Source organism: Maylandia zebra, linkage group LG5 (genome assembly GCF_041146795.1).
Source record: "Maylandia zebra isolate NMK-2024a linkage group LG5, Mzebra_GT3a, whole genome shotgun sequence".
Taxonomy (NCBI): Eukaryota; Metazoa; Chordata; class Actinopteri; order Cichliformes; family Cichlidae; genus Maylandia; species Maylandia zebra.
Genome location: NC_135171.1, coordinates 32,186,421 through 32,213,800, shown reverse-complemented (window position 1 = coordinate 32,213,800; position 27,380 = coordinate 32,186,421). Strand labels below are relative to the sequence as shown.

General features: G+C 39.4%; 2 protein-coding genes and 1 long non-coding RNA gene across 4 annotated transcripts; 1 reads left to right on the top strand and 2 right to left on the bottom strand.

Moving 5' to 3' along the window:
* The first annotated feature begins 1,610 nt into the window (after window positions 1–1,610).
* On the top strand, window positions 1,611–20,489 carry atrip (ATR interacting protein). 2 transcript variants are annotated; one of them, XM_012918193.4, is made up of 18 exons: window positions 1,611–1,928; window positions 2,302–2,642; window positions 6,621–6,703; window positions 7,085–7,255; window positions 7,344–7,456; window positions 8,417–8,541; window positions 8,674–8,760; window positions 9,552–9,657; window positions 10,136–10,297; window positions 11,663–11,930; window positions 12,721–12,774; window positions 12,900–13,066; window positions 14,244–14,380; window positions 14,672–14,763; window positions 15,793–15,879; window positions 15,963–16,041; window positions 16,748–16,969; window positions 19,584–20,489. In XM_012918193.4, exons 2-18 carry the CDS (start codon window positions 2,303–2,305, stop codon window positions 19,655–19,657), a joined length of 2,367 nt encoding a protein of 788 aa, XP_012773647.1. In that variant the 5' UTR covers window positions 1,611–1,928; window position 2,302; the 3' UTR covers window positions 19,658–20,489. The 2 variants fall into 2 exon arrangements, with proteins under 2 accessions (XP_012773647.1, XP_012773646.1); XM_012918192.4 differs by having other exon boundaries at window positions 8,671–8,760.
* LOC143418657 (uncharacterized) lies at window positions 12,947–13,858 on the bottom strand. The gene is made up of 3 exons (XR_013098681.1): window positions 13,673–13,858; window positions 13,248–13,302; window positions 12,947–13,030 (listed from the first exon to the last, which is right to left on the bottom strand). It is a non-coding gene; the product is annotated as an uncharacterized LOC143418657 (long non-coding RNA).
* Window positions 20,490–20,572: 83 nt separating the features above from the next.
* trib3 (tribbles pseudokinase 3) lies at window positions 20,573–26,920 on the bottom strand. Its single transcript, XM_004547425.4, has 4 exons — window positions 26,360–26,920; window positions 23,521–23,799; window positions 23,033–23,325; window positions 20,573–22,583 (listed from the first exon to the last, which is right to left on the bottom strand). Exons 2-4 carry the CDS (start codon window positions 23,797–23,799, stop codon window positions 22,094–22,096), a joined length of 1,062 nt encoding a protein of 353 aa, XP_004547482.1. The 5' UTR covers window positions 26,360–26,920; the 3' UTR covers window positions 20,573–22,093.
* Window positions 26,921–27,380: the final 460 nt, after the last annotated feature.

Here is a 27,380-nt window from a genome sequence, read left to right as displayed (position 1 = left end):
ATCCATTAGTGATGCAGAATGAGTGAGAATGAAAACATGCACTGTTGGTCTCTCCTTATATGTTCTCTACCTCCCCTTTCATCAAAGTGCCCAATTTTACACGCACCTTCAGCTCTTTCTTTAAATGTCACCCACGTCTGAATGTCACAAAGCAAACAGTGAATCGCACGTGTGCAGTGCAGAACAGAAAACCTGACAGGCATGACAGTGAATAAGGTGGGTTTACCTTACTTAATGCTTAATTAAATGCATTGCATTGTCTCACTCTTGGAAGATGGTACTCATACCTTAGATGTGGTGGGTGCATTGCAAGGAATGTATATACACACCACCATAAGGTGAGCAGAACAAACACCTGGATTTTGAGAGGATCTTGTAAAAGAGGAAAGAAAACACACAGGGTTACTCTTCTGCTCTGCAGTCACATGTACATGTACTGTATGTGGGCTTCATTTCATCTGATTCACTCTGAGCTTTGACTGTTTGGTTGTTATGGTAACCAGCTTCCCTGCCAAATATATGTGTTTGTGTGTGAGAGAGTGTATTTATGTTGCTTTCTTAATTTACTCAATTGTCTTTTTAAAACGTGAAGAGAATAATCTGTGCAGATGAGACCTGCAGTGGTGCTGAATGCTGGTGTTACTGGCATCACTGTGCTAGTGCAGATGTTGGTGATGATTGCGCGTGTGTGTGCGCGCGCGCGCGCGCGTGTCATGGTGCTGCTGCTCATAAGGCTGAAGGGTGCATCTGGATGCCTGTCGTTGAGCTCTGCCATTTCTGTACTGAAGTACGGAGGCGGAAAAAGAAAGAGAGGCAGCGGTAGAGTGAGCATGTGTCAGTGTTAGACATACACGCACACACAGTAGAGCCTCAGCTGCGACACGCAAACCTGTCTGTGTCTAAAAATGGAAAGCACACTTGCTGTTGCTGAGAAGCCACAAGAAGCTTCTATATGAAGAGAGCGTACATGTAGGGATTCATAGGATGTGGATACAAAACTGGCAGCTGATGTCAGATTATACACGCCAACGTGGTGGGTGTTACAAGGGCACAGTTTAATGAATTAAATTTCATTTTCTTACTACACCCATGTTAATTTCCACTGGGGATGAAGAATATTGGTTTAATGTTATGTAGAGAAGGGTGAATAAGGCAGTGATATTGGACACAGGATAACGGATTTTTTTAATCACTATGTGGTTGCCATGCAACCACCAGACACTTCAAGAAGTTACTACACGTAAGAAATAGCCCAAATAGTCTCTGCCCCTGCCCCAATTCAGACGCGCACGCACACACACACACACACACACACACACACACACACACACACACACACACACACACACACACACACACACACACACACACACACACGTGGGCGAAGAAAAAACATTCTGGGCTATATAATAAAGGTATTTCCCTTATTTCCAAACAGTGTTTTAAGGAAAGCTTCAGTCATGAGTTCACCCTTAACAAGATCAGTAACTATTATGCGTAGCTACTCCTTTAAGGATACCAATTTGCGCGTTTAGTATAGTTTGTCTCAAACGGGTACCTGTAAAAGACCCACTTTAGGAATTCGGTGTCAATGATTGGCCGAACAGCGAAAGCAGTACTATGATTGGTCACGTTATCAGGCACACCGGAGCGGGATGAACGACACACTTCTGTCTTGTCAACTTTAGTTTGGTGTTGTTTATGTGCTGTTGTACCATATTATACAGCATTTCACAGTTTAATTCATGGGCGCCGTGTAAAGGAGTTCTATTTAAGACACTCTCTATGTCTTTTTAATCAATAAATCCAAATATTGTTTTGACTGAATGAGGTTTTGTAGCTTAGCAGGCTAACTTCCCATTGGAAATCACGACTAGTTTTTGCTAGCTTAGCTGGCAGCAGCGACAGCCAGAGAAGCCAGAGGCAAGGTAACGCAATAAAGTCAGAAGAAACTTGTACGTGTTCATGCATGTAGTTAAGCTAAAATAAGAAACATGCGTTTTGGGTTTTTTTTCTTTTTGCTTCAGTCACATTAGCCTGAGTTTTTTTTCAATTCCTGAACGTGACTTTGCTTAATAAGTTATTAGCTGATGCTGTACCTAACTAAGTTATTTCAGGGCTAGTCTTGAAGCGATTAAACGAATCAGTTTTAATCGCAAAGTACGGGTTTAATTAAAATAGTTATCTTCAGTTATACTAGTTATTCCTAAGAGACCCACACAGTCGCCTATTCTTAGTGTTTGTGAATATGCATGCATGAGAATTACTCACAAATGCTAATGATATGTTCCCCCCATGCAGCATGAACTGTCCCCCAACAAAGCGTCTCCGTGGCCTGAACAAGGATGTAGTGACAGCAGTGGCTTTTGATGACCCTTTTGGAGATGATGAAGAATTCACCCAGGAAGTCTTAGATGAAATCGATGATATCGCCTCGCAAGCCATCACGTCGGCTTCGGAAGGTGTAGAGCCAGGGACAGGATCCAAAACGACTCAGCCAGCCCGCGGGTCATCCTGGCCATCCTCCTTTGGGCAGAACAAACCTGTGAACAAAACCACATCTAATCATAGCAGAGAAAATGCATTTTCTTTAAACAGTAGCCACAGAGAGAATGCGGGGATACCAAGTAGAGAACCATTGGGTGAGTATTTATTTTGTATTTTTTTAATCTACACTATTATTAACATTATTTATGTAAAAATATGCCCTTAATTAAACACCAGAGCATTATGTGTGTAAATTAAAGGAAGACAGGTGGAAAGGTGAAGGTGGGTGATTTTAAATAACTCGTGTCAGTCATTCAAAACAATGAAGGTGCACAAGAGAGGTGAAGTAGAGAGTGCAGGAAAGGTGGAGTGAGCGGACATGAGTTTCAGATGTGATTTGTAACAGAAGGAACAGAACGGGAGTGAAATAGAAGGTTTACAAGATGGCAGGGTTTGGAAACCGATAAATAGACAGGAGATGCTAGAGGTGTCAGTGGAAGATGTTGAGGTTTTCATTGGGAGTGACAAAAATAGACAAGGTTGGAAATGAGTAAATCAGAGGTGCAGCTCAGGTGGAGTTGTTTGGAGACAAAGTTAGAGAGGCAAGGTTAACAAGGTTTGGATGTGTGCAGAGGAGGAAGTGTGGATATATTGGACAAAGGATGTTGAAGATGGGTCTTCCAGGCAGGGGAAATGAGAGAGACCACAGAGAAGTTTTGTGGATATAGTGAAGGAGGATGGGCAGAGGGCTGGTGTAAAAGAGGAGGATGCTAAAGATGGTTTGAGATGGAAGCAAGTTATCTGTTAGGGTAAACTCTAAAGGAAGCAGCAAAGAGGAGAAGAAGAATTATTAAACATTTAAATACGCTGTGGAATGTTAATTCCACCGGCAATTACAGTGGGGCAAAAAAGTATTTAGTCAGCCACCGATTGTGCAAGTTCCCCCACTTAAAATGATGACAGAGGTCAGTAATTTGCACCAGAGGTACACTTCAACTGTGAGAGACAGAATGTGAAAAAAAAAATCCATGAATTCACATGGTAGGATTTGTAAAGAATTTATTCGTAAATTAGGGTGGAAAATAAGTATTTGGTCACCTCAAACAAGGAAAATCTCTGGCTCTCACAGACCTGTAACGTCTTCTGTAAGAAGCTTTTCTGTCCCCCACTCGTTACCTGTATGAATGGCACCTGTTTGAACTCATCATCTGTATAAAAGACACCTGTCCACAGCCTCAAACAGTCAGACTCCAAACTCCGCCATGGCCAAGACCAAAGAGCTTTCGAAGGACACCAGGAAAAGTATTGTAGACCTGCACCAGACTGGGAAGAGTGAATCTACAATAGGCAAGCAGCTTGGTGTGAAAAAATCAACTGTGGGAGCAATCATCAGAAAATGGAAGACATACAAGACCACTGATAATCTCCCTCGATCTGGGGCTCCATGCAAGATCTCATCCCGTGGGGTCAAAATGATCGTGAGAACGGTGAGCAAAGATCCCAGAACCACACGGGGGGACCTGGTGAATGACCTGCAGAGAGCTGGGACCAAAGTAACAAAGGTCACCATCAGTAACACACTACAACGGCAGGGAATCAAATCCCGCAGTGCCAGACGTGTTCCGCTGCTGAAGCCAGTGCATGTCCAGGCCCATCTGAAGTTTGCCAGAGAGCACATGGATGATACAGCAGAGGATTGGGAGAATGTCATGTGGTCAGATGAAACCAAAGTAGAACTTTTTGGTATAAACTCAACTCGTCGTGTTTGGAGGAAGAAGAATACTGAGTTGCATCCCAAGAACACCATACCTACTGTGAAGCATGGGGGTGGAAACATCATGCTATGGGGCTGTTTTTCTGCCAAGGGGACAGGACGACTGATCCGTGTTAAGGACAGAATGAATGGGGCCATGTATCGTGAGATTTTGAGCCAAAACCTCCTTCCATCAGTGAGAACTTTGAAGATGAAACGAGGCTGGGTCTTCCAACATGACAATGATCCAAAACACACCGCCCGGGCAACAAAGGAGTGGCTCTGTAAGAAGGATTTGAAAGTCCTGGAGTGGCCTAGCCAGTCTCCAGACCTCAACCCCATAGAAAATCTGTGGCGGGAGTTGAAAGTCCGTGTTGCTCGGCGACAGCACCAAAACATCACTGCTCTCAAGAAGATCTGCATGGAGGAATGGGCCAAAATACCAGCTACTGTGTGTGCAAACCTGGTAAAGACCTATAGTAAACGTTTGACCTCTGTTATTGCCAACAAAGGTTATGTTACAAAGTATTGAGTTGTATTTTTGTTATTGACCAAATACTTATTTTCCACCCTGATTTACGAATAAATTCTTTACAAATCCTACCATGTGGATTCATGGATTTTTTTTTTCACATTCTGTCTCTCACAGTTGAAGTGTACCTCTGGTGCAAATTACTGACCTCTGTCATCATTTTAAGTGGGGGAACTTGCACAATCGGTGGCTGACTAAATACTTTTTTGCCCCACTGTACATTCCAGTATGCTTAATTCCTTTTCATCGTGTGCATTAATCATTGAATAGATTGATTTCTGTCTTTCTAGTCTACCATTGAAAATTGCAAGCAAGAAAAACTATTTATGTAGCTCTCTGAAAAAAAAAAAGTAGCACTTTCATTGTAGAAGCAAAATGAGCTGCATAAAAAAGTCCATATTACAGTTTTGCAGCCACAAAACTATATGGAAAATGTAATTTGATACAATTTTGGTTAGTTCATAGATGGGCTTGAGCAGGTGAATAAATAAAATCTTTACAAATTGCACTCAACAACAAGGCAATAAAAAAAGCATTAGATGAAAAAAATAATAAGTTAAGCAAAACAAGTAGAAATAATAAATATAAATCATGGTAGCCTTGGAAATATGATAAAACTCCCAAAGTGAAAGTAGAGCAATAAGCAAAATGAAATTAATTGATAAGTACCTGGATTTCTGAAAGGCGCTGCTAAACACATACTGATAATGGTGGCACACCATTATTAGGATTTTGTAGGTTATTGCAGTAGCATAAAGGTTATGTCTTCAGTAGTAGTAGTAGAAGACACCTGGAAAATAACCCAAGTGGTGGAGCTGTTTCATAGTTCATGAAGATGAAGATTTGCAGGATCTTTAAGAGCAAGCATTCAGATTTTAAAATCTGTTCTAAAATTACGTGGAAACCAGTGTAATAACCGTCCTACATGTGTTAAATGTCATATTTCATTCTTTTATCTAAAACTCAGGAGCTGCCTTTAGGAATAGCTGAAGCAAATTCAATTATTTTTTGATATTCATGCAAGCAGCACATTAAAGTACCTTTTCAGTGTCTTCCTTCTAAAAAAAAAAAACCCCTAACCTGTTGTAGTATTTCTTGAAATATCATAAAAACTAATTTAATATACGAGATGGAGACTGAATAAATCACTGTCAGTGTTCAAAAAAGAATTATGCTTATGTCTACACAGTTCCTGTGAGGGTAGTATTCTTTTTAACAACAGTTATTTAACACAATAAACCACATGCAATTTTATCTTCCCAGTCCAGAATTGAAAAGGTGTGAATTCCATCTCATCTGTTCCTGTTATTTTTTCTTTATCACGTTAAGAAAAGTGTTTTGGACCTTCATCTGGGACAGAATCTGCTCCTCTATGTAACCAAAAGCCAGTGGGCATTTGAAACGTGGGCACAGTTTATGGTGTTTTGTCCTTTCAGAGACAGGATTCACAAGTACAGTCGTGTGTATAGATAGACAAGATGATATAACAATAGATGACAAAATGTGATGTTTGTGAAGGAGTCAGGAGAACCATCAAAAACAGATGAATGGCTAAAAGTTGTAAATAAAACATTTGATATGGACCTGCTAATTAATCCAATCAAGAGCTCAAATTGAGTAAAATCATCGATCTTTGCTTGTAAACAGGAGGATAAGAAAACAAAATATCTTCTCATGTGTTTCCTTACATTTTGAAAAAGACCTTTGAAAAAATTAGTGTGTAGCTAATCGTTTGTATTTGAAAAGTTTTTGTAAAGTCCTTTAACATGCAAATGCAAAAATCATTATCAAAGTTTTAATACAGTCGATTTTTGTACTGAACACATTGATAAAGCTGTTGCTGTTCAGGTAACAGGCAGCAGCAGTTTGGGTCAGACAGAGAGGACTCCTACGGTCTCCTGGAGGCTCAGCATGCAGAGCTGAAGAGGAAGGTGAGGCTCTTTTAAAATGGAGACTGTCCAAAAGTACAACATCCAAAAGGTCCTGATTTCTTTTTTAAGAAAGTGGAGGCTGCAAATTTTCCTTCCTTCATTTTTTTCCTCTCACGTAGCTTTAATATTTTGTGAAAATTATTATAGTATTTTAACTTTATAATGTCTATACTCCTTAACAAACCTGAGACTCTATGCCATTTCTAGTTTCTCTCCATAACATGGAAGTATACAATAAAGCCTTGGTTCAAATTTGGATATCTGTACTAGAACGTTAGATGTATGTATCTATTTTCATCAGTAGCAAATGTCTTACAAAGCAGGATTTCTGCATTTTTTTGTTTATTTAGATAAGTTATTGTGTTTTGTGTATGTTATTAGCTGAAGGAGGTGGAAGAGGAGATTGTGTTGAAGAGCGGGGAGATCCGGGTCTTGAGGGACTCTCTAAAAGCAGCTCAACAGGAGAAGGAGGCTCAGAGACAGAATCAGACCCTACTGGACACTCAGAGACAGAAAGAGTATAGTGAAAGGGAAAAGGAGCTTAACAGGAAGGTGAGGCACTAAAAACACATAAGCATAGAGCATATGGTGGTTATGATCCTTTGGAATAATGTGACACTGGCATGTTTTCTGTGCACAGGTTCAGTCTCTGCAGTCTGAACTGCAGTTTAAAGAAGCAGAGATCAATGAGATGAAGACCAAACTGCACACTTCAGACAAAAACAAAACAGCCTCTCCGCTGCCTAGGAACAGGTCAGCCATCCTCAACATTATCAGCAGAGCTGATAATCAAATACTTTGTTACTTAGGGGTTTAGATTGTCTTAACATTTTTAATCTTTTACTGTTTTATTTTTGTAAACATTTTGCAAAATTCTGTTTATTGCTGTCAGCTTTCTGCTTTTACTATTTTACTTTAAAGGGAGAGTTTAACATGAATAAATATACCTTAGAATAATCCTTTACTTGTCCCACAAGGGGAAATCTGGTTGTAACAGCAGCAGAATAAAAGCACATATACAAACAGGACAGAACAGAACAGAAACAAACACACACACACACACACACACACACACACACATAGTGTGTATGTAATGTGCAAGTTGTAACAGTAGTAGTTATGTTGATTAGTGCAAATTACAGCGCTGATGTAAACATCTATGTTTGTTGGGAGCAGTTTTGGTTGTACAGTCTGACAGCTGCAGGGAGAAAGGACCTGCAGAAACACTCCTTCACGCATCTAGGATTCAGCAGTCTGTCACTGAAGGAGCTCTACAGTTCAGCAACATTTACATGCATGGGGTGGGAGACTCTGTCCATCAGAGATGTTATTTTGGCCAGAGTCATTCTGTCTCCCACCACCTGCACTGGGTCCAGGGTGCTTCCTAGAACAGATTTAAGCCTTGCTGAACCAGGAATGTCATCCTCAGCTTTTAACTCATAGGGATTACTTATACATACTCAGACTTCATTATTTACAACTTTGACTACAAAAAACGGGAAGCTGCCGTTGTAAGAATGTATACTGTATATGACAGGAAAACTGGAAAACGTGATAGATAATAGCTTTGAATGTTTTAATGCCACATTTTATCATGTAGAGTCCAGATAACCGAGTCAATTCCACTCTTCAGTCAAGTTCTAATACAGCCAGAAGAGTTAGAGGTCACAATTATTACTGGGTTGTTGTTGTTTTTTTTCTTTCTCCCCACAGTCCTAAAATCCTGAATCATGGAAGCAGCAGCTCATCCTCTCCAATAGGAAATGGTTTCATCACCAAGGAGATGTTTGGAGCCCAGGTATCATCCAGAGTGACACCAGTGAAGGCACGGAGAGATGGTGGGTTGTATGACAACGCTGATGTCATGAAAAATATAGGGGCAGTAGTAGGAGCAATATATTTACAAAGACAAAAATTATCTGCTCGTGGTTAAACTCTGCCTGTCTATATCTATGTATATGTTGCAGCAGAGAGAGGAGCATCCAGCAGCAAATCTAGTGATGTGTCTCGACCAGACCCCTTCCTGTCTGTCAGACCGTCTCATCTGCAGCACAGAGGTCAGTCCCCCTGCAGTGTGCCTTCAAAGGGTTCCTGAAAGATTTCATATTTTAAAGCTACCAGGAAATTTTAGGATTTTTAGAGATTTTACTGAACAGCTGAAAGAAATATTAAACCTTCCTGACCTTACACAGTTGAGTTGTTTGTAGCTAGTTCTGTTTCCCACACACAGTCTGTCAGAAAATAGCCTGTACACCCTTATGCTACAGTCAGGCTACACAATGTCTGCCTGATTGTGATCCAGCTCATGTATGTATCAGAATTTGAAATAGGTTACATGTAGGTTGTTTTATTTCATAAAGCATGACATAATACACAAAAGTGACTCTGCATCTGGGACCTCATTACCATGCGATTTTTCTTGTACTGTTGAAGGTATAAATTTCTGTACCCTCCTAACGGTTCCTTCATTTCTGTGAGGTTCACCATCATCTATGCAGCATTCTGCCAGCTATTTGTTTTCTGATGCTCACTTGATGTAGGGTCATCAGAATATACACGGAATGGGTCAGAAACAGTAACAGCTTCAATAAATGTTCCACCACATATGCAGACTGTTATCAGCTGCCGTCAACTATCAGAATCTGTAAAGGAACCGATGTAAACGTTTATTGGTATATGTTCAGTTATATTTTCTTTTATCTATATTGCACCAAATCACAACAAGGGTTGCCTCAAGGTGCTTTACCTTACAATAATACAAAGATAAGAGAAAACCCCAACAATCACATGAGTGAGTATTAATCTGATTAAAATCTGTGTCTGTTATTCTGTGTCATCCTCCAACCAGGTGGCATCCTGCTGGGGCTATTGCTGCAGCAGCCTCTTTCTCCCAGTAGCCTCGGGCTCTCTCATTTGCTGAGTATGAGTCTGACTGACATTCACCTGACATCCAGGTAAACACCTTGCACTTTAATCTTGACAGCCTGAGCAGTAACATGTAGTGTAATATGTATAAAGCAGTGCTGTAATAGTTACTGGCAAAGTAGAAAGAAAGGTTTAACATTTGTGATGATAGAATAAATTTTATGTAATAACAGCTTAAATGAAGTATATCAATAAATTAATTTATCCAACTTTAGGAACAAACATATTGTGGGTTTCTTTTGTTGTTGATGTTGTTGTTTGTTGAAACTGACTTCAACAAGCTACCAGACTTCAAATTTGGATAATCAGTCATCACATGCTGTTGCCAAGTCCTCAAAAACAGAACTTTTTCATACAATATACAAAACTTTATAGCATTGACTTTACCCTAATAGTGTTTCAAAAACAGCCGTAGCATTGATTGTATCACTAGTCATACTTCTCAAACCTAAATGAAGTTGTAAGACTAACTGATGTGCTGATGTTGTGTGTTGTTTATGTGTTCAGTCGGCTGTCAGCAGGTTTTCTGCTCAACTCTGATGCTGCAGCTGGTGTCAGTGGAGCTGGAGCTCCCAGAGCTGCTCTTAATCCTGTCCAGAGTCTGGCTGTAACTGGACTCAACATGCTGAGTCAGAGCCAACCGGCATCTGCAGCCAGCAGCAAAAACAGGTAGGATGACTGACCCTGATGCCGTTCAGTTGAAACAATAAAAAGTCTCTCTTTGCAAAGTGCAGAAGAACAGCATACACTTTCTGATCTATAGACAGCAGAGTCCTCTTGTGGATAAACAGTGTAAAAGCAGATTAAATGGTCTAATGTAATATGCTGAAAATTCTCCCCATATCGTACATGAATTCTGTCCTTGGCTCTGAAGGATCTCTGTATATAGATTACTTTGATATTTTTTTGAGCACATCAAAAGAGTGTTTCATTTGTTTTAAATCAAATTTGATAGGTTTTTTTCAAGATATGTGGTGAAATACCTGATACTTTTATTCATTATTGCTTTAAAATATTTTATGGAATCTATATAAAATGCAGAATCAGTAAATGGCAGCTTCCAAAGTCAGTGAGTTGAGGCATATCACTTCTGCAGTGTAATTGTCCATTTACATTGCTAACCTTTTAACTTCTCGGTGTAAAAATACATTTTTATTAACTACTAACAATTTTTTAAAAGCAATAAAAGCTACATAGAGTTGTAGGCCAGCTAAATATTTAGCATTTTAGTCCTGGTGGTTATGTTAACTTATTTTGTCATTGGTGAGAAACTTTGTGGGCATTGCTACAAGGGCCATATATTTATATGGAGTGTTATGTTGTTTTTATAATTGGTTTTAAAGCACCAGTATAATAATAAAAAAAAATCATTTTCACAGAAGTGGAGTTTGCATGTTTTCCCCGTGTTTGCGTGGTTTCTCCCTGGGTACTCCGGCTTCCTGCCACAGTCCGAAGACTTGCACTTAGTGTGGTTGGGTTAATTGGTGATTCTAAATTGCCCATAGGTTTAATGTGAGTGTGAATGGTTGTCTGTCTCTATGTGTTAGCCCTGCGATAGACAGGTGATCTGATCAGGGTGTACCCCACCACTCGCCCTGTGACAGCTGGGATAGACTCCAGCCCCCCTCATAAAGATAAGTGGAAGAGGATGGCTGGAATAAATTTTCCTAACTTTCCAGTCTGAAACAGATGACTGGAAAGAAAATTTTATCATTAAACCTGATTAATTTCTGGCTTTGTTCTTCCTGCATGTACTCTCCTCTTTAACACAGAATTATGGAGACAAACTCTTTAAAAACAACGGCAGCTAAAGGAGTGAAAACAGCATGACAGCTACTGCCTTGCTGATAGACATATCAGTCATTAGATGGCTATTGAGAAAGGCGAATACAGGGCAGATTCATTTTTTAAGGATGAATGGTTTAAGTCAGAACGAGAAAAATATCTTCATGGAAAATAACCCACTGGTTGTAGGTTAAACGATTTGGATAGAAAAATCTAAAAAAATAAAATAAAAATTGTGTATGTAAATAGGTCGTGTCCTGGAGGTGTCCTCCTCCTCTCTCTGTTGGACCTTCACCTGTCTCAGCTATGCCAGTCTCTGGACTCGCTCCGCTCCTCCTCCGCTAGCAGCAGTGGTTTAGACTCTTCAGCTGCCAATACACTTCCAGCAGGCCGCACTGCTGCAGCTTCTGCTGGGCTGCGAAGACTGGAGGAGGCTCGTTTATGTGGGTTTAAAGTGGAGGACATTGGCCTAGCTGCTCTGAGGCTCCTTTGTCTCCTGCTTGTCCACAGTGATGAGGTGATGACACAAGAACAACAGTATAGTAACAATGTGTAATGGTGGCTCAAATATACAAATTGCAAACTGCATGGTGAATGTCGGGAGTTCCATATTGTTTTTCACAATAGTAGCGTTGCATGGTTCAGATTTCTAAATACTCTTTATTAGTCTAAAACAGCCTTGGCTTCATTGGATATTTTTTTGGTTGAAAAATTAATCTGAGTTTAGCACTCACTAATTAACAGCTTATTAATTAGTTACCATTAGGTACCCTGCCTTTTGCCCTTTGGCAATGGCATGGATAATTAGTGATCTTGTTATTGGCCTTATTGACATCATACTCAAATCAGTTCAGTTTTATTTATATAGCGCCAAATCGCAACAACAGTTGCCTCGAGGCACTTTATATTGTAAGGTAAATACCCTACAATAATATAAAGAAAACATCTGTATTATTTTACATGAATCTAACAATATGAGAAAAAAAGAGTAGAAAAAAGCTCCAGAACCTGAGTATTTAGAGCTGTCTGAAGCCTGAACTTTGGGGTCACAGGGGTTACATCTACATACGCTGACATTTTAATTTGAAACTTTGTCCTTGTTTAATATGAGCATGAACTAGATGCATTATTGTGACATTATGTGCATAACAGAACAATACCAGAAAAATAATAAAGTTTCAGACGACTGCTGCAATATTTTTTCAGACTTTAAAAAAAACATAGCACACCTTTATCAGTAAAGTGTTATCCAAATGAATTGTAATGCTGTTCAGTTGTGCAGTAATGACATTTTACGTGGTCCTCAGGTGGTGGAGGCTGTGTTGTCAAAGGAGAGTCAGAGCAGAGCCATCGACCGTAAGGTACTGAGGGAATTACTATTCACTTTGTTGTGCTATATTAAACATTATTAACTTTCCCTCATTGTCTTGACCAGAACAGAGAATAAGATTTATATGATGTAATTTCATCTTCGCTCTTGTTTTAGGCGGATGGAGTGGACCTCTGCTCTCAGAACACTTTGTTACAGTCACTGCTGCGGTTGTGTGATCCGTGGCCCGGTGGAAGCAGCCCACAGATTGAGGCGATTTCCCTCAATGCCATGAAGACTCTGTGTGTCTTAATTGAGAGAACGCCAGACAAACATGTTGACAGGTACACAAAATTTTTAATTGAAATCTGATGGTTAAGAGATCTTATTCTGTGGCATCACATTTGTTTAGTATAGTTTAGCAATATGGAAACCAAAAGACTTTGTGAATAAGAATGTAAGCAATTCATTAAATAATATAATATTAAAAAGTAATGTGGAAGTGAAACTTCGCCTGTTACTTACTTGGTATAGACATGCGCAGATCCCATGATGGTTGCTTTTGTGTTTTAGAGGACTTCTTCATGATTTTGAAGAAAACATAAAGAGAAAAAGAAACAAAGAAAAAACTATGTTTATGTTTCTCAAGTTTGTCAGTACTGCAAAGAAGAGAGAAAGTGACCAGAAACTCCATTTTAATGCTTGATAATGCTTCTATATATTGTGCAAAGTCTGCAGGATTATACATACACATGAATATGATACAGCTGCAGTTGCGTGGAATACTGCTGCAGGCAGAGGAGTGATGAGTGATAGGGTTGTTTGAATTTCCACTAGCTCACAGTACTTGTGTAACATCTTAGTGTAAACTACCTGCGGTGATTCATGGTCAATGCGGTCATCTTACTAAAAGTAGAAATGTGATGAAATGTAAATATAAACTTCATTACCATCAGTTGTAGACGTTTCTGGAAAATGGTGAAACTCATCCCACAGTTATTCTGCACAGGGGCCAGCTTTTAAACTGGAAAACTCCAGATGGTGTCAGGAATTTCATTTTCCTTTTATCATTTCATACCAAGTCTGAAATCACAACAACTCATTCAAGACCTGGATGAAGGTGCTGGAAAGTAATGATGATAATTATTCAGCATAAATCATTAAATGCATTTCTTAACAACATGACTCCTGACAGTTTCAACAATGTGAATTTTACTGGTAATATCAGTTTTTCATTGTGATATTAACTTCAAAAATCCTGTCTGTGAAACATCCAAACCAACAGGGGTCCAAGAGTCCAAAATTATAGTTTAATCAAAAAGAGATTCAGAGCTGCAATTTCTAGTTTGTGTTTGTTTTCTATAGTTTATTCATTTTATGTGAAAGATGCTTATGATGAATTTCTTCATTTTTAGATGTGCGTAACCATGTTCAAGATTTTTATATAGGCCTCAATATGTGTAAACCTAGAAATGTATGAATCTCTGTTAGTCATGTGTGCATCATTCCTCCCTCTCACAGGTTAGAGTGTGTGATGCCGGTGGTGTGTACGTGTGTGTCAGTGGACAGCCGGTTCCAGACAGTTTCACAGTGTGTGTCCATCCTCACATCGATGTCTGACCATGAAGCACTGGCGAAGAAGCTATGCTCTCAGCATGGTGAGGCTGCCCCCTCTGCAGCACTTTACCTTGTCTGAAGTTTAATATCATTTATATGCTCGACCAAAGTCCTACAAGAAGCAAGTCTCAGAACTATTTATTTATATCTAATTGAATCCTTCCATAGATTTCAGTGCCATGTTTCCACCTCTTATGTTTCTGATGATGACATTTATTGTGTGCTGTTATGCTTTTATGTATCTTTATTTCAGCTCAAAAAATCACAAAGTTATTGAAGTTTCTGTGTGAAGCAGAATAAATCAATTGCAGTTTTTATTCTTTTTCTTTTAGATCCCTGTGTTTTCTTGAAGTTGTTTCAGTTCATCAGGACAAGACCAGACAACCACACAGCGCACACAAACTGGATTCAGCTAGACCTTCAGGTAGTGCACACACACTGTAAAGGTGTACTGACTTGTACAGTATTCTGTTTAATGTGTGTCAGCTGCATCTGAAGCCAGGATTTGTGTGTGCTCTGAATATCCAAACTGGGAAGAAGAAAAATCCTTTTTGTGTTAGTCTGGGCTCCTCTATCTCCCTCCAACAACTCTGTGGCTTTGTAGTCTAAACTCTCTGAATCAGATATATATATATATTTAAACTATAAGTGGTAGCCATGCTTTGATCCACATGTTTAGACAAGATCTTGTCTAAGAATGCTAATGTTATGAAAAGTTACACAAGTAGTTGTGTTAAGGATCTTAACCTTCACATATTTTCTTTACTTTTTTATAACAGTCCTAGAAAATGTAACAAATGTGAGTCTCCTGTTCAGAGAAATGTGGAAAATATTTTAGATATTCAGTTGCTTCCTTCAGCTAAGAACAAACTGTAAGATGTCTGTAGTTGTTGGCAGCTGAAATGATGATCAGGCCAGATGAAGTTAGAATGGGAGGATGAGAATATACAGGCCACGCGAAGCCCTGAAGTTTAAAATACACCCTGAGTCATACTTCTTAATCTTAAAAAAGGCCATCAAAATGTATATGAAAAAATATCGGTCACTAATTATTTCATGGTTTATTTGAAATTTAGTGTTTAAACCCTAAGGATGCATTTATTTAAAAAAAAAAAAAAAAACCCACCAATGTGCTCATCCTCTTTGTTCTCTATGACTGTTTATCCTCTTTGCATCGTGTTTCTTTCTTTTGCACTTTACATTTGCACAATACATTTCTCCCAAAGTGCTTTGTTGATTTTATTAATGTTTGATTTAATTAATATTACTAATTATCAATTGCATTGATTTAAACAATCTTTTCCCTCTTCTAGTTGTTAACTTTAAGCAATGCATTTAATACACTGCTTAATCGTTCTGGGAATGCTGTTATTGTGAACACATGAACTGCTTTTATTTGAGAATTTACGATATGTCTGCGTTAATAATCAGTGGGGTTTTTTGTGTGTGTCAGGTGGTTCGTTTGTTGAGCAGACTGATGACTCAGAGATCAGAGAGCTGGGCTACCAACCAGCGGAGCAGCTGTCAGTGTTATACTGAGGTAACTGTGTGAAACAATGTTGTGTCCCTGTGAAGAGTGACGAGTGTTGCATCTTTATGCATTTGTGTTTGATTCCTTCACAGCTGGTTCAGACAGCAGTGATTGTTTTCCATCGTCAGTGGTTAGATCTGCGTGGTTCTCAGGAGCAAACAGACCCAACAGGTTGGTCATATTTCAGGTTGAAAGCATGAAATGTCAGTAACACAATGGTCTGAAAGATTACTATAGTTAAAAACTATTATAAAATAATTAACTTAATAATTAACTAAATTAACAGAAGTAAACTAGACCTTGGAAATTTTTAAAACTAAGGATAGCAGGTTTGGAACTTGGAAAAATAAATAAAATAAAAATATAACGGAATTATCCTTAGTTTTTGATAAAATGTTGTTACAACTTGGCTGATGAGCCATTGATGGATGAAGTTCTGGATGTCTATAACAATCTGAGTCAACTTGCTTTGGAAAGGTTTTTATCGTAATACTTGCATTTATTTTGAAATCTTGCCTCTGATCTACTTACCATAATAATAAAAAAGACTAAAACAAACACTGAAACTAATAAAAAACTAAAACTAAACATTTCAAACAATAAAAATAAAACTGAAATAAGAAAATACACTCTTTAAATGAACTGTCACTTAATGGTCGGGCATTGTACAGCTACAAGCATTTCACCCCCATGTCATACTGTGTATGGTTGTGTGTGTGTGACAAATAAAATTTGAATTTGAATTTAAAACTAAACTGAATCTACTGAAAATCAAAATGACAATAACAATACAAACCCAATAATAAATACAAAACTATAATAATTCTGACAGTCTGTCTCTAAAAACACGGTTTCTTTGCATTGCTTCTTGTTCCAGGGTTTGCCTCACCTCTGCAGCCATGCTGTAGCTCCTCTTTGCCATGGTGGCACAACTCAGCGGCATCTCTGCTCAGAGAGTTTGTGCTGCTGTTGCATTGGTTGCTTCTGCATCATGGCAGCTTCTCCGAGAGCTGCAGGCCGCTGCTGCACATGTACGACCAGGTGATCCCTGCTGTACGAGACACGCTGAGGAAGATCCCGGATCTGACCGAGAGCGAGGGTATGGACGCACAGAAACATGCACGCTGAATCTAAGCCTTGAATTAATCTTTTAAACTATTTAGGAAGATTTAATGTGATGTTTAAGTTCCACTATAACTGTTTACACCGGAATACACCAACTCAAACATAGCTGAATTTTGTATGAAGCGCTTTGGCTTTCCTTTCTCTTAACCGCTAAGAGCATGATGAGTTTTTCCTCACACACCCCCTCCTGGATATGACTAATTACCACCTCGAATCTTACATGTATCACGCAGATAATTTTAGCTGTTAGATAACAACATGTCTGTCTTCAGTTGTGTGATGAGGCATCTCTGGTAGTACGTGTTGTCAAACCATTTTTATACTAGAATTCCACCTGATGTTCTGTGATTATGCTGGTATTAAACTTGAGGTTTGGGGTGCTTCTGGATTTCACCTGGTAGAGCATGTGCTCCATAAATTTAACTCTAAAATCCTTAGTGCAGCACTCCTATATTCAACTGCCCCCGCACTATTCACTGCATGTCATTCCGCCTCTCTCTCCCACCTTCCGTTATTCCTGTATTATATCAGAAAAGCCAGAAATAAAACTTAAGGAAAGAAACAGCACCTTCTGTCCAGCAACATTTTCCACCTCCCATTGCTGCAGCTGCTGGGTGCTCACAGGTCACATCATATATTTATAACCTCCCGTAAGTTGTGGGTCTTCCCTGGGGTCTCCTCAAAGCTAAACGTGCCCAGATAACATCCAAAGGCAGTTTCTGGGGGGGCATCCTGATGAGATCTCCGAACCTAAACAGCTTTTTATTTGTTCATCAGTATTTAAATCTAGCTGTATGTACCAGGATCACTGGATGTTTAAATGTAACTTTAGTATTGCTGTAGTGCAAAACGAAAAGAAAGAAAAGAAAACAAATACTCATCAGCCCAACATGACAGGATGGCTTTCTGTTTTTTTTTTCTCCATATTTAATGCATGATGCAGCTTTATAGGTCTGCTTCTCTTTGAGTGATCTAAACTAATTCTCTTTGTTGTCTGTCTTCCACGTCAGAGCTACTTAGTGTGCATTGCTCATAATAAAACATAATCATGTCTGAATGTCATTGATATTATCAATTTGACCATTTTAGTATGACTGCTAGCTACATCATCCAGTATTTACACCTTACTAGAGATGGACCGATCCAATATTACGTATCGGTCCGATACTGATGTAGATTACTGGATCGGATATCGGAGAGAAATAAAAAATGTAATCCGATCCATTAAATATCAAAAAAAGCACCTCACAAAACTTGCGACACGGCGTAACTCTCCTCATAACAGTAGCGCAGTGTGCTCACGTGATAGAGCGGCTGTGTGTATTTGTAGCCTCACTACCAAACCAGCATTTCATCTCCGAGGAAGTTATCCCCGAGAGAAGTAAAGAAAGTGTGTAAGTTCATCTCTGAATGTTTGTAAAGCATTCCAGCGTTAAGCTTAACAACCGATATATGGAGCGACTGCCTCTTCTCTCCGTCTCCTGCTGCTACTTCAATCATGAAACTGATCAGTGATCAGCTGATCGGCTTTTCTGTCGCGAGTCCGTCTCTCTTGCTTGTTTATCTCCCACTTTGCACCAGAAAGAGGAAACCAGCGGCTGAATAACAGCAGCACGTTTAAGCTTGATAATCTGTTGTTAGAATTTATTTAATATTACTTTCTAGACCAGGATCCTTTTCTACGCAGCTGATGGCTGGTAACTGTGCAGGGGTGGATCTAGCAAAGTTTAGCCAGGGGGGCCGATAGGGCATGAACAGGGAGAAGGGGGCACAAAGACATACTTTTCTTTCTTATTCTCATTTAAAATGTCTAGCTTTTATTAAATTATTATCTGAATCTTACACCCAAAGTTTTAATCTGATGTAAAATGAATAGAAGTCCATTACTGTATATAGTAACTATTAAGTCTAATATACCCTAGTAAGCTATAGTACTTTTTCCTTTGGGAAGATACCATCTGTGCAGTCTGCAATTCTGTTGAAGAAAGATGTTGAATCTATTTAATTATTCTTGAAAAATAATTGATTTCTGGGCATTTTTTTCCACACTGCATCAAATTAAAGTTGATTACGTCGACTAAGCATCATGAGGTGGAGCGTGAGGGGTGGTTCCCTATTTTTTATTTATTTATTTATTTATTTATTTATTTATTTATTTATTTTTTTGCTGGGAGTTTTAGAGCCCTATTAGTTAGGTTGCTTACTCTTTAAAATACCAGAATAGGGAGGATGGAGTAGGTTTAAGTTTATTAGATTGATGGGTTTTGCTGAACTATGAAATATTTTGGGTGCAGTGCATTTTTGGCATACAGGTATAACAGGAATAGCTTTAGTGGATTTTTTTGGGGTTTTTTAACTTGAGTATGAACTTATACAAAAAGCAGCAAGATATTAAAAAAACAGTTTTATTGATTAAAAAACACCCTATATCGGATTCATATCGGTATCGGCCGATAGCCAAATTTATGATATCGGTATCGGACATAAAAAAGTGGTATCGTGCCATCTCTACACCTTACCCGATTGCTCTTGTGTTCTCATACGTTAAAACTGTCACATTTTTTTTTGCCATCTTTCACATCTTGTAGAGTTGGCATTGGACGAGATCTGCCGCTCAGAGGGGGATGAAGCTGATGACATGGACACTGACGCCGGCTCCTAAATGGCTGCTCCCACTGACCTCTTGATTTAGTGACGCATGCGGGACAGTTTACTGACTGCTGATGCAATGTGTTTTAGACTGGAACAAGGACAGAGCAGCCTGTGGTTCTTATCAGACTTCTAAGTGAAGTGAAGGTTTCACAGAAATGGAATAGAGGTGAGTCAGAGGTCTGACTGAAGTAATGAACACAGAGTGTTTACTCTGCTTTCAGGTGGGATTTCATAATAAAACATGAAGGTGAGGGGGGGAAAATCTCCTGTCAGTATTTATGTTTACTTGTAATCTTTCTTTTCTTTCTCTTCTCCTACTTTCTTTGTTAAAGTCAAGGCTACTCTTTTATTTCTCTGTGCTTTCAACTAATATGTAGCTGGGTATCACCCCACAACTATCAAATATCAGTACAACTACTGATATTTTAAAAAAAAAAGGGTGGAATTTCTTAACTGCTGTATAATTTATAATACTATGAAACAGTTCCAGTTATACTCAGACTACTCTTACTGCAACTCTCCAGTTCTTTATTACTGGATGATTAGCAGATGATACTCTGCACCACTTTTGGAAATTTCATCAGTTTTTCCCAAAACCCTCTCTGAATATGGAGCTACCCTAAACTTTGCACTTGCACAGACAGGTCAGCAGTCTCTCTTTCTAGCACCTCTAAGGGTCATTCACTTGTTTGCAGTTATATACAAACATGTATTATTTTTATTATTATGTTTAAAAATTAAGGGTGTAAAATTGCAAGCCAATGATACCAAAATGCTGGTACAGGTACACTTCAGACTTGAAAAAATGTTGTCTTAAGATAATACGGGGATTGTGTGTGTACATGTAAAAGAGACCATATGCAGGCTCAGAACACGTCAAGTTTATTTAATTAAAATTCAACAAAAAAAAACTTTGACACCAAAACATTTTTCAAAACCTTTATTTTTTTTCTCGTCATCTGTAAGTTGGACCAGAATCATACAGCATACCAGGAAGCAGCTTATTGTCTGAGTTGAGGTTTGTTTCTAATTATTATCATCCTCAATAGACACACAAGACCAGTAAGTGATGATTAATCGTATTCCATTATCTCAAGATCATCACTTCATTATTTTCTTAATGAGTCAACAAATGTTGCTTCTCCTTTATCCTGTTATTCCCAAATTAAATTGCTCAGTGACATTGTGAGAGAATAAGATGTGTCCCAGAATAAACAGTTGTTATTCATTCACAAATAAATGTCAAACATGAGAAAACAGTTTATAAGTTTGTATCAAAATATAAATAATTTGTGGAGATTATTATGAGATACAGGATTTTTTTTATAAGTCCACAAAAAACAATTATATTAAATTACCCAATGAAATTTTGATTTTAAGGTCTGCTAAGATCTGAAAAATATTTTATCAACCATGGCTGCTCTCTGCTTGTGTAAAAATGGATGAGAACACTGATAGCTGAAGCTGTATTCCTTTTCAATGCCATTTTTTATATTAAAAACAATTACCGTATAATCTGGTTCCTAATGTTTTTCAGAAAGATGTGTTTGATCTTTCTCACAATCACAGAAGGAAATCAGCATTGTAAACACTGAAACAAAAAAGCTATGTCCCATTTTAAGCTCCACCTCCTTTTGAGTCCACAGTTTTAAATATAAAGGTGCGTTCAGGGCAATTCTCAACACACTCAAGTACATTTTTTTGCCCTTAAAGGGGACCTATTATGCCTTATTGTTATATATAAAAATATAATGCTAAACCTTTAACATTTTCAAATAACAAGGTCAACATATGTATACATAACCTTCCTTTAAACACTATTTTAGCAATTTATTGCAGTACTTGGCTCTATGTGATGTCAGTGAGGTATGCCTAATATACAGCTTTGATAGCACTGAGCACAGAAGCCACACCCATCTGCTGTTCAAACCTTCAGTTAATGAGGGGCAGTCTAGTAGATGACAGTTGCTTAATCATATTGCTCAAGTACATGTTAGTTGGGCAGATTGGGATGTAGGATATTCTCCACTGCACTTGTTGAGGATGTGCACCTGAACACACCATTAGTTCTCATTTGTGTCTGTTACTGCTGGAACAAGTGACTGCTGGGAGTCCACTGTAAGGAAAATTTGAGAAAGAAAACCACCTTTGGAGGCCCTGCCACCTAAAAGAGGCCGGGCTTGAACTGAGACACAGGTAGAGAAAGAAGGCACATAAGGGTCAAGTAATCCAGGATTAGACTGTCTCTGTAGTGCGGCTGTGCTTTTAATGTGTCTATATCTGTGAAGACCTCTTTGGAGTTTTGAGTGTGAGGACGGAGCCACACATCCCGAAGACGCTGTTTTTATAGTCCAGATTAGGTTTTACACCTGAAGTGTGAATCAGGTTTAGGCTGCAGGGATTCAGTATAGCAGTTCAGGTCCTCACAAGGAAATAGAGATGTCTTTTAATTTGTCTCAGTCCATATTGGCACCACTTGGTCATTGTCCTCTTGTTTATTCTGTAGTGTTGTGTGGGAGCTGTGATGTATCTTGTGCATGTTGCTGTGTGGCATGCGAGGTTTGGTAAGCCACGGGTGCATCGGCAGCTCAGATGCCGTCAGTCTCTCAGTGGGAGATTTCCTTAGCATGCAGCCAATCAGACACTTGGCCTCTGGCGACATCCAATCGGGCAGGCTAAATGCTCCACGGCGTATCTTAGCAAACAGCGCAGCAGGCTGCGTGTCCTGAAAAGGGTATCGGCCAATCAGCATTGTGTACAGAGACACGCCCAGGCTCCAGATGTCTGCGGCACGGCCTGAGTACGACCCATTCCCATTGGTCAGGAGCTCAGGGCCAACGTAGGCAGGACAGCCATGTCTGTCTGTTAGAGAGTCATCGTCGTTGTTACCATGCAGGAGCACGCAGTCATCGAGTCCGAGTAGTGCCAGACGAGTCCTGGGAAAAGAAAAAGAAAACACTAGTCAGACAGAAGTTTATCAGCAGCAGTATTTGTAGTATTTGTACAGTCTTGGCTAAGTAGCCAAGACTGTAAGATACAGTAAAAGTACTAATAGAGGTACTTTTTTTTCCCCCCATATGCCTCCTTCATGCTAGTAAGATCAATCTAGCGATATTTATACTTGTCCATTTGTTGGGAGTAGTATGCATTCTTTTAGACTCCCTCAAAATGGACCTTTGTGACTACAAATGTAAGCGTGAATGGACTGTATCCATTTATGATATGCCTCGTGAATGTATTTTGTAACCACAAGAGTCTCCCCCTGCAGGCCATTAAAGTTAATATTTCACAGCACTTCCACCTGGGCCCTACATCTGTCTTTTACAGTCCCAGGTATTACTGCTGTAATAGTGCTATTACCAAAGCACCAGTCTCGGAGTCTCACCTGTATTTGTCGATGAAGACGAATCTGCGGAGCTTCAGGTCTCTCAGAACGACTCCGTGGTCATGACAGTGCATGACAGCATTCAGCATCTGGGCGAACAAAAGCCCCGCCTCCTCCTCGTTCAGGCGTTTCCTGTTGCGCACATACGCATGCATGTCACCGTGGTGACCAGGCAGGAAGACATACACCTTGTTTTGGCCAATTACAACGTCCTGCAGAGCGCAGATGTTTTCATGTTTACCAATCCGGTCATAGGCCGCCAACCGCTCCTGGTATCCACGCAGTGGGAGCACCTGTGGGGAAAAAAAGGAGTGACTGTCATGGGTAACGTAGTATGATGTACAATACAGTCACTACTTTCACAAGTGTTTTACAGTAATCTCTTCCTAATATTATCATTAACACTACTTCTGTAGTATCGACAGTACAGTTTTTAACATGTATTCAATTCTTATTAAAAGTAACAGTGACGTTTTTCTGAGTGTTACCTGACAGGTGTACTGCTGCTGTGTGTGCACATGCACAGCCCTGTAGGTCTCTTCCCTCTCACACCGTTCAAAGAGGAAATATGACCCAACTCTTGATGAAGACTGGCTCGAGTTGGATGTGGGGGCGGGGCTTGTGGGTCTCAGGCAGGGTGATATCCCAGTAGAGGTAGGGGGTGGAGCCAGACGGGCTCGTTTACATTTCAGTGAATCGACTTGAGGCTGGTCCAGAAGCCTCTTAAGACACAGCTGAGATCTGGTTGTAGACACGCTGGCGCTCATCTGTGATTGGGGACATCATCAGGTTAATGTACACTTCCAAGTAATATGCTGCAGCAAGTACAGTCCCAAACTATCCCAATTAAACACAGCCAATATTTCAATGAATAAAGCCACCATATCTAGAAGTAATACCTGTGAGCCAAAAGGCCAGGATTCAGAGTGCTCCAAACCCTCACTTTCAGACACTTTTTCCCCAATCTGACCTCTGGGTGGCCTCATCTCCACTAATTCAATCACTGAACTTGTCCTCTTTACTTTGCTTTTCTTGTTGGTTACTTCTGGAGCATTTTAAACGTGATTTTCTGAGATTCTGGTAATTTATTAGTATCTTACTTAGCACTAATAACAGGCGTGTGTATCTGTGCATTGCACCTTTATAAATGCATTTTGTCATTATATGGTCAGTATGATAAAAGGGTGAAGAGTCTCAATTTATGCAGCATTAAAAAGCTCTTAAAAATTGCAGAAATCCTTAATCCTAAACAGTTACTATGAAGAGGAGCGCACTATTGTTAATGATTAAGTAATGTTTCATTCAGTGTTTGGTAATTTGGCTGTTTAATTTTAGAGGCCGTGACCGCACTGCAGCGCCCTCTGCAGGTGACACTCTGACTTGGCCCCTTCTGTCCGCTGAACACTTGTCAGTAACACTTTCACATACAGTAAGAGAAGTTATATTTGTATCATATCTCTCCGTGTTCTGCGTCTCCGCTGCTCACATGTTACACAGTCGGTGTGTCTATAGGCTTCATGATGCAACTTCCTGTAAGCTGATGGGTGCTTCAGCTTTCAGATAGTTGCATCAGAGCACAACAGTTTATAGTTTAAACAGGCTTTAAATACAGTCAACAATTACACACACACACACACACACACACATGCAAGAGAGAGAGAGTGTGTGTGTGAGTGAGTGAGACTTATGTAAAGTTTTTTTAGAGCCTGTGGTCGCTGTGGTAACGCTATGTTGCCTGCTGTGGGGCAATGCTGCTTTCACTCTGCTGAAACACCCTGAGTCACAGCAGCAACGTCATCCACCCCCAAATACACAAACACTGAATCTAAGATGAATGATTTCTCCATGACGTTCTGTTCAGCTCATAATCAGAAATCCGGTTCTTAAAAATAATCTAAAAGAAAACGTTCGTGGGGTGTGTAACAGTGTGTGCTGAAATGTAGTGGCACTCAGCATTTTGTTAATGATGCCCGTTTCTTTTGTTTATTCTTCATATTCAAAAACAAGTGAACATTTGCTGGAATAGTTTAGATAGCTCAGTAAAATTACAACAGTTATTAAATAGACTAACAGAATAAACTTTTGACTTTTCAAACTGAGAGGGGCTAGAGCTCATGGGAAATGGGAGTTTACACAACTGTTAACATTTATTTATTTATTTTTAATCTTAATTACAATCCAACTTTATCATCTAAAAAGGTAAAGCAGATCTGTGACAAGGCTGCGTTTAAGTAAATGCAGTTATCAAAAATCCCACTGGTATTTGTTACAAGGTTTCTTCATTCTGTAGTTTAATCTCGGTTTTTTGTGTGTATTCCTGTTTCTGAGTTTGCTTAAGTCTTTAACGTAGCCTCACTTGTGATTTTTACTTTTATCTCCATATGAATGATAAGTCAGAACCGCTGTTTTGACCGTCCACAAATGTACTTTAAAGGTAAAAGGAGATGAAGCAGTTTTCACCACCGAACCTTTTGAACCGCACGGGAACAGTGTGGCACTGTAGTGTTTTGTTTTGTTTTTTAACTTGGTCAGAAACTCAGATATGCAGCAGATATACTCAACAGTCACTCCAATAAAATCCCAATTTCTTTTGGCATTTTTGCTTAAATAACTTAAATGAAAATCTGATTTGTAGAATTTACTTTTACTTTTTACAGAGCTTTTCAGCTATTCTCTTCTTCCTGTTTTCATAATTTATTTGATGCCGTATTTTGCTGTTGAGTCTACTGTGTCATTCTGGGAGGTTTTTAATGCATCTGTCTGTTTATGATTAGTGTTCACACTGCACACTCAGACTGCTACAATCCAGTCAGTTTGTAACATGCATTTAAACGTAAATCATTCAAGGTCCTAAATTGTCATAAAACTTACAGCTTCAGTTTTCATCAGCTCAGATCTGCAGGCCTGAAAATAAGGGTGAAGCTGTCTAAAAGTTCAGTTTCAGGTTTTACTACCGGAAACGAGAGCGCAAAACCCAAATGATGATGAGCACGTCATACCTGGAAACAAAGCGAAACTCCAGCTCGATTTTCCCAAGCAACTACTTTAAAGTTTAGGAATGATCTTTGCTGTTCTTATTGTTCATATTTGATAGGACAGCGCTTTTTCTCTGCCTCATACACCTGCATTATCGTTTTATAAACTGACAATGCACGAAGCTTAGTGAAATACACGTAAATATGACGTAATACTTCAAATGCACTTCACAGATAATACTTTTGCATTTTATAAGTAACAGTTTGAATGTTATTTACATGTGTCTGTACAGGCGCATTCGTTTATGGTTTGGTTAGTTTTGTTAAGTAGCCAGGTTGGGGTTTTTTTTACCTTGAGGCAGACTGGTCCGGACTGCAGGTCAACAGGAAGCCAGTAGATTTAGTAGAAATCCAGTAGAGTCGGCGTTTAGGTGCTGGCTTCTGTCTGTCTTTGCAGCAGAAATCGGTGTAGACATAAAAACAACTGGGACCAGCAACTGGGAGAACTGGTGGTGACGTCTTTGTTTGCTTCTTATTGTCTAGGTTGCGCAACCTGTCGTCAGTCAGCTGGCGGTTTCTGAGCGACTTCTTTGGTTTCAATGAAAAAGCAGCAGAAAGAAAGCAAATCGGCAAAACTTATGTGTGAAAAAGAAATAGAGAAGAGAAAGTTTTGAGTCCTTCTCTGTGTGAATATCCGGAGATAAAGTGAACAAAGCGAGTCCTCGGGTCCTCCTGTCTGTCCGTTTATCCGTCTATCGGCGGGTCTCATTAAAACGACCCCGGTCCGGATAAGATCCCCTCCGGTCTCCACGGATCCTGCTGCAGTTCAGAACTTTCAGCCGGACTGCTGAGCGGACTCAGAGGGACTTCGGCTCTGTTTGGTTTCGATATTTCTTCCCCCGGTGTCGTCATCTAGCGGGGGCGGGGTTTCGATGTTGCAATCCTGTATCGAGCAGTCGTCAGAAAATAGACGGTTGGCATGGCAGAGCGGTGACTGATTAAAGGAAAGACCTCGACAAAGTTTGACCCATTAGAGCAGCTAAATGAGATCCCAACAAACTAGAGGTGGGGAAATGTTTTTGAGTAGTACAATATGGAAGGCGCAGAGTGAAATTTGGGTATACTTAACTTTAATAAACCGGTTTGAAATGGATCATATGAAGAACAAATAGTTTATTTTATTTATAATAAATGTGCACTCGTGCATTCAGTTCTTCTGTTGCATGAAATGTTTAATCTGCTTCATATCAGCAGCTGGTAAGCATTTTGGGGTTCAGTGATGCCTCTTTATGAACCACACATTCCTGTGAGGCTCACATGACTTCACTAAAGTAAGTCAACATGTGGGGCACCGTCTCCATATGAGATTATAT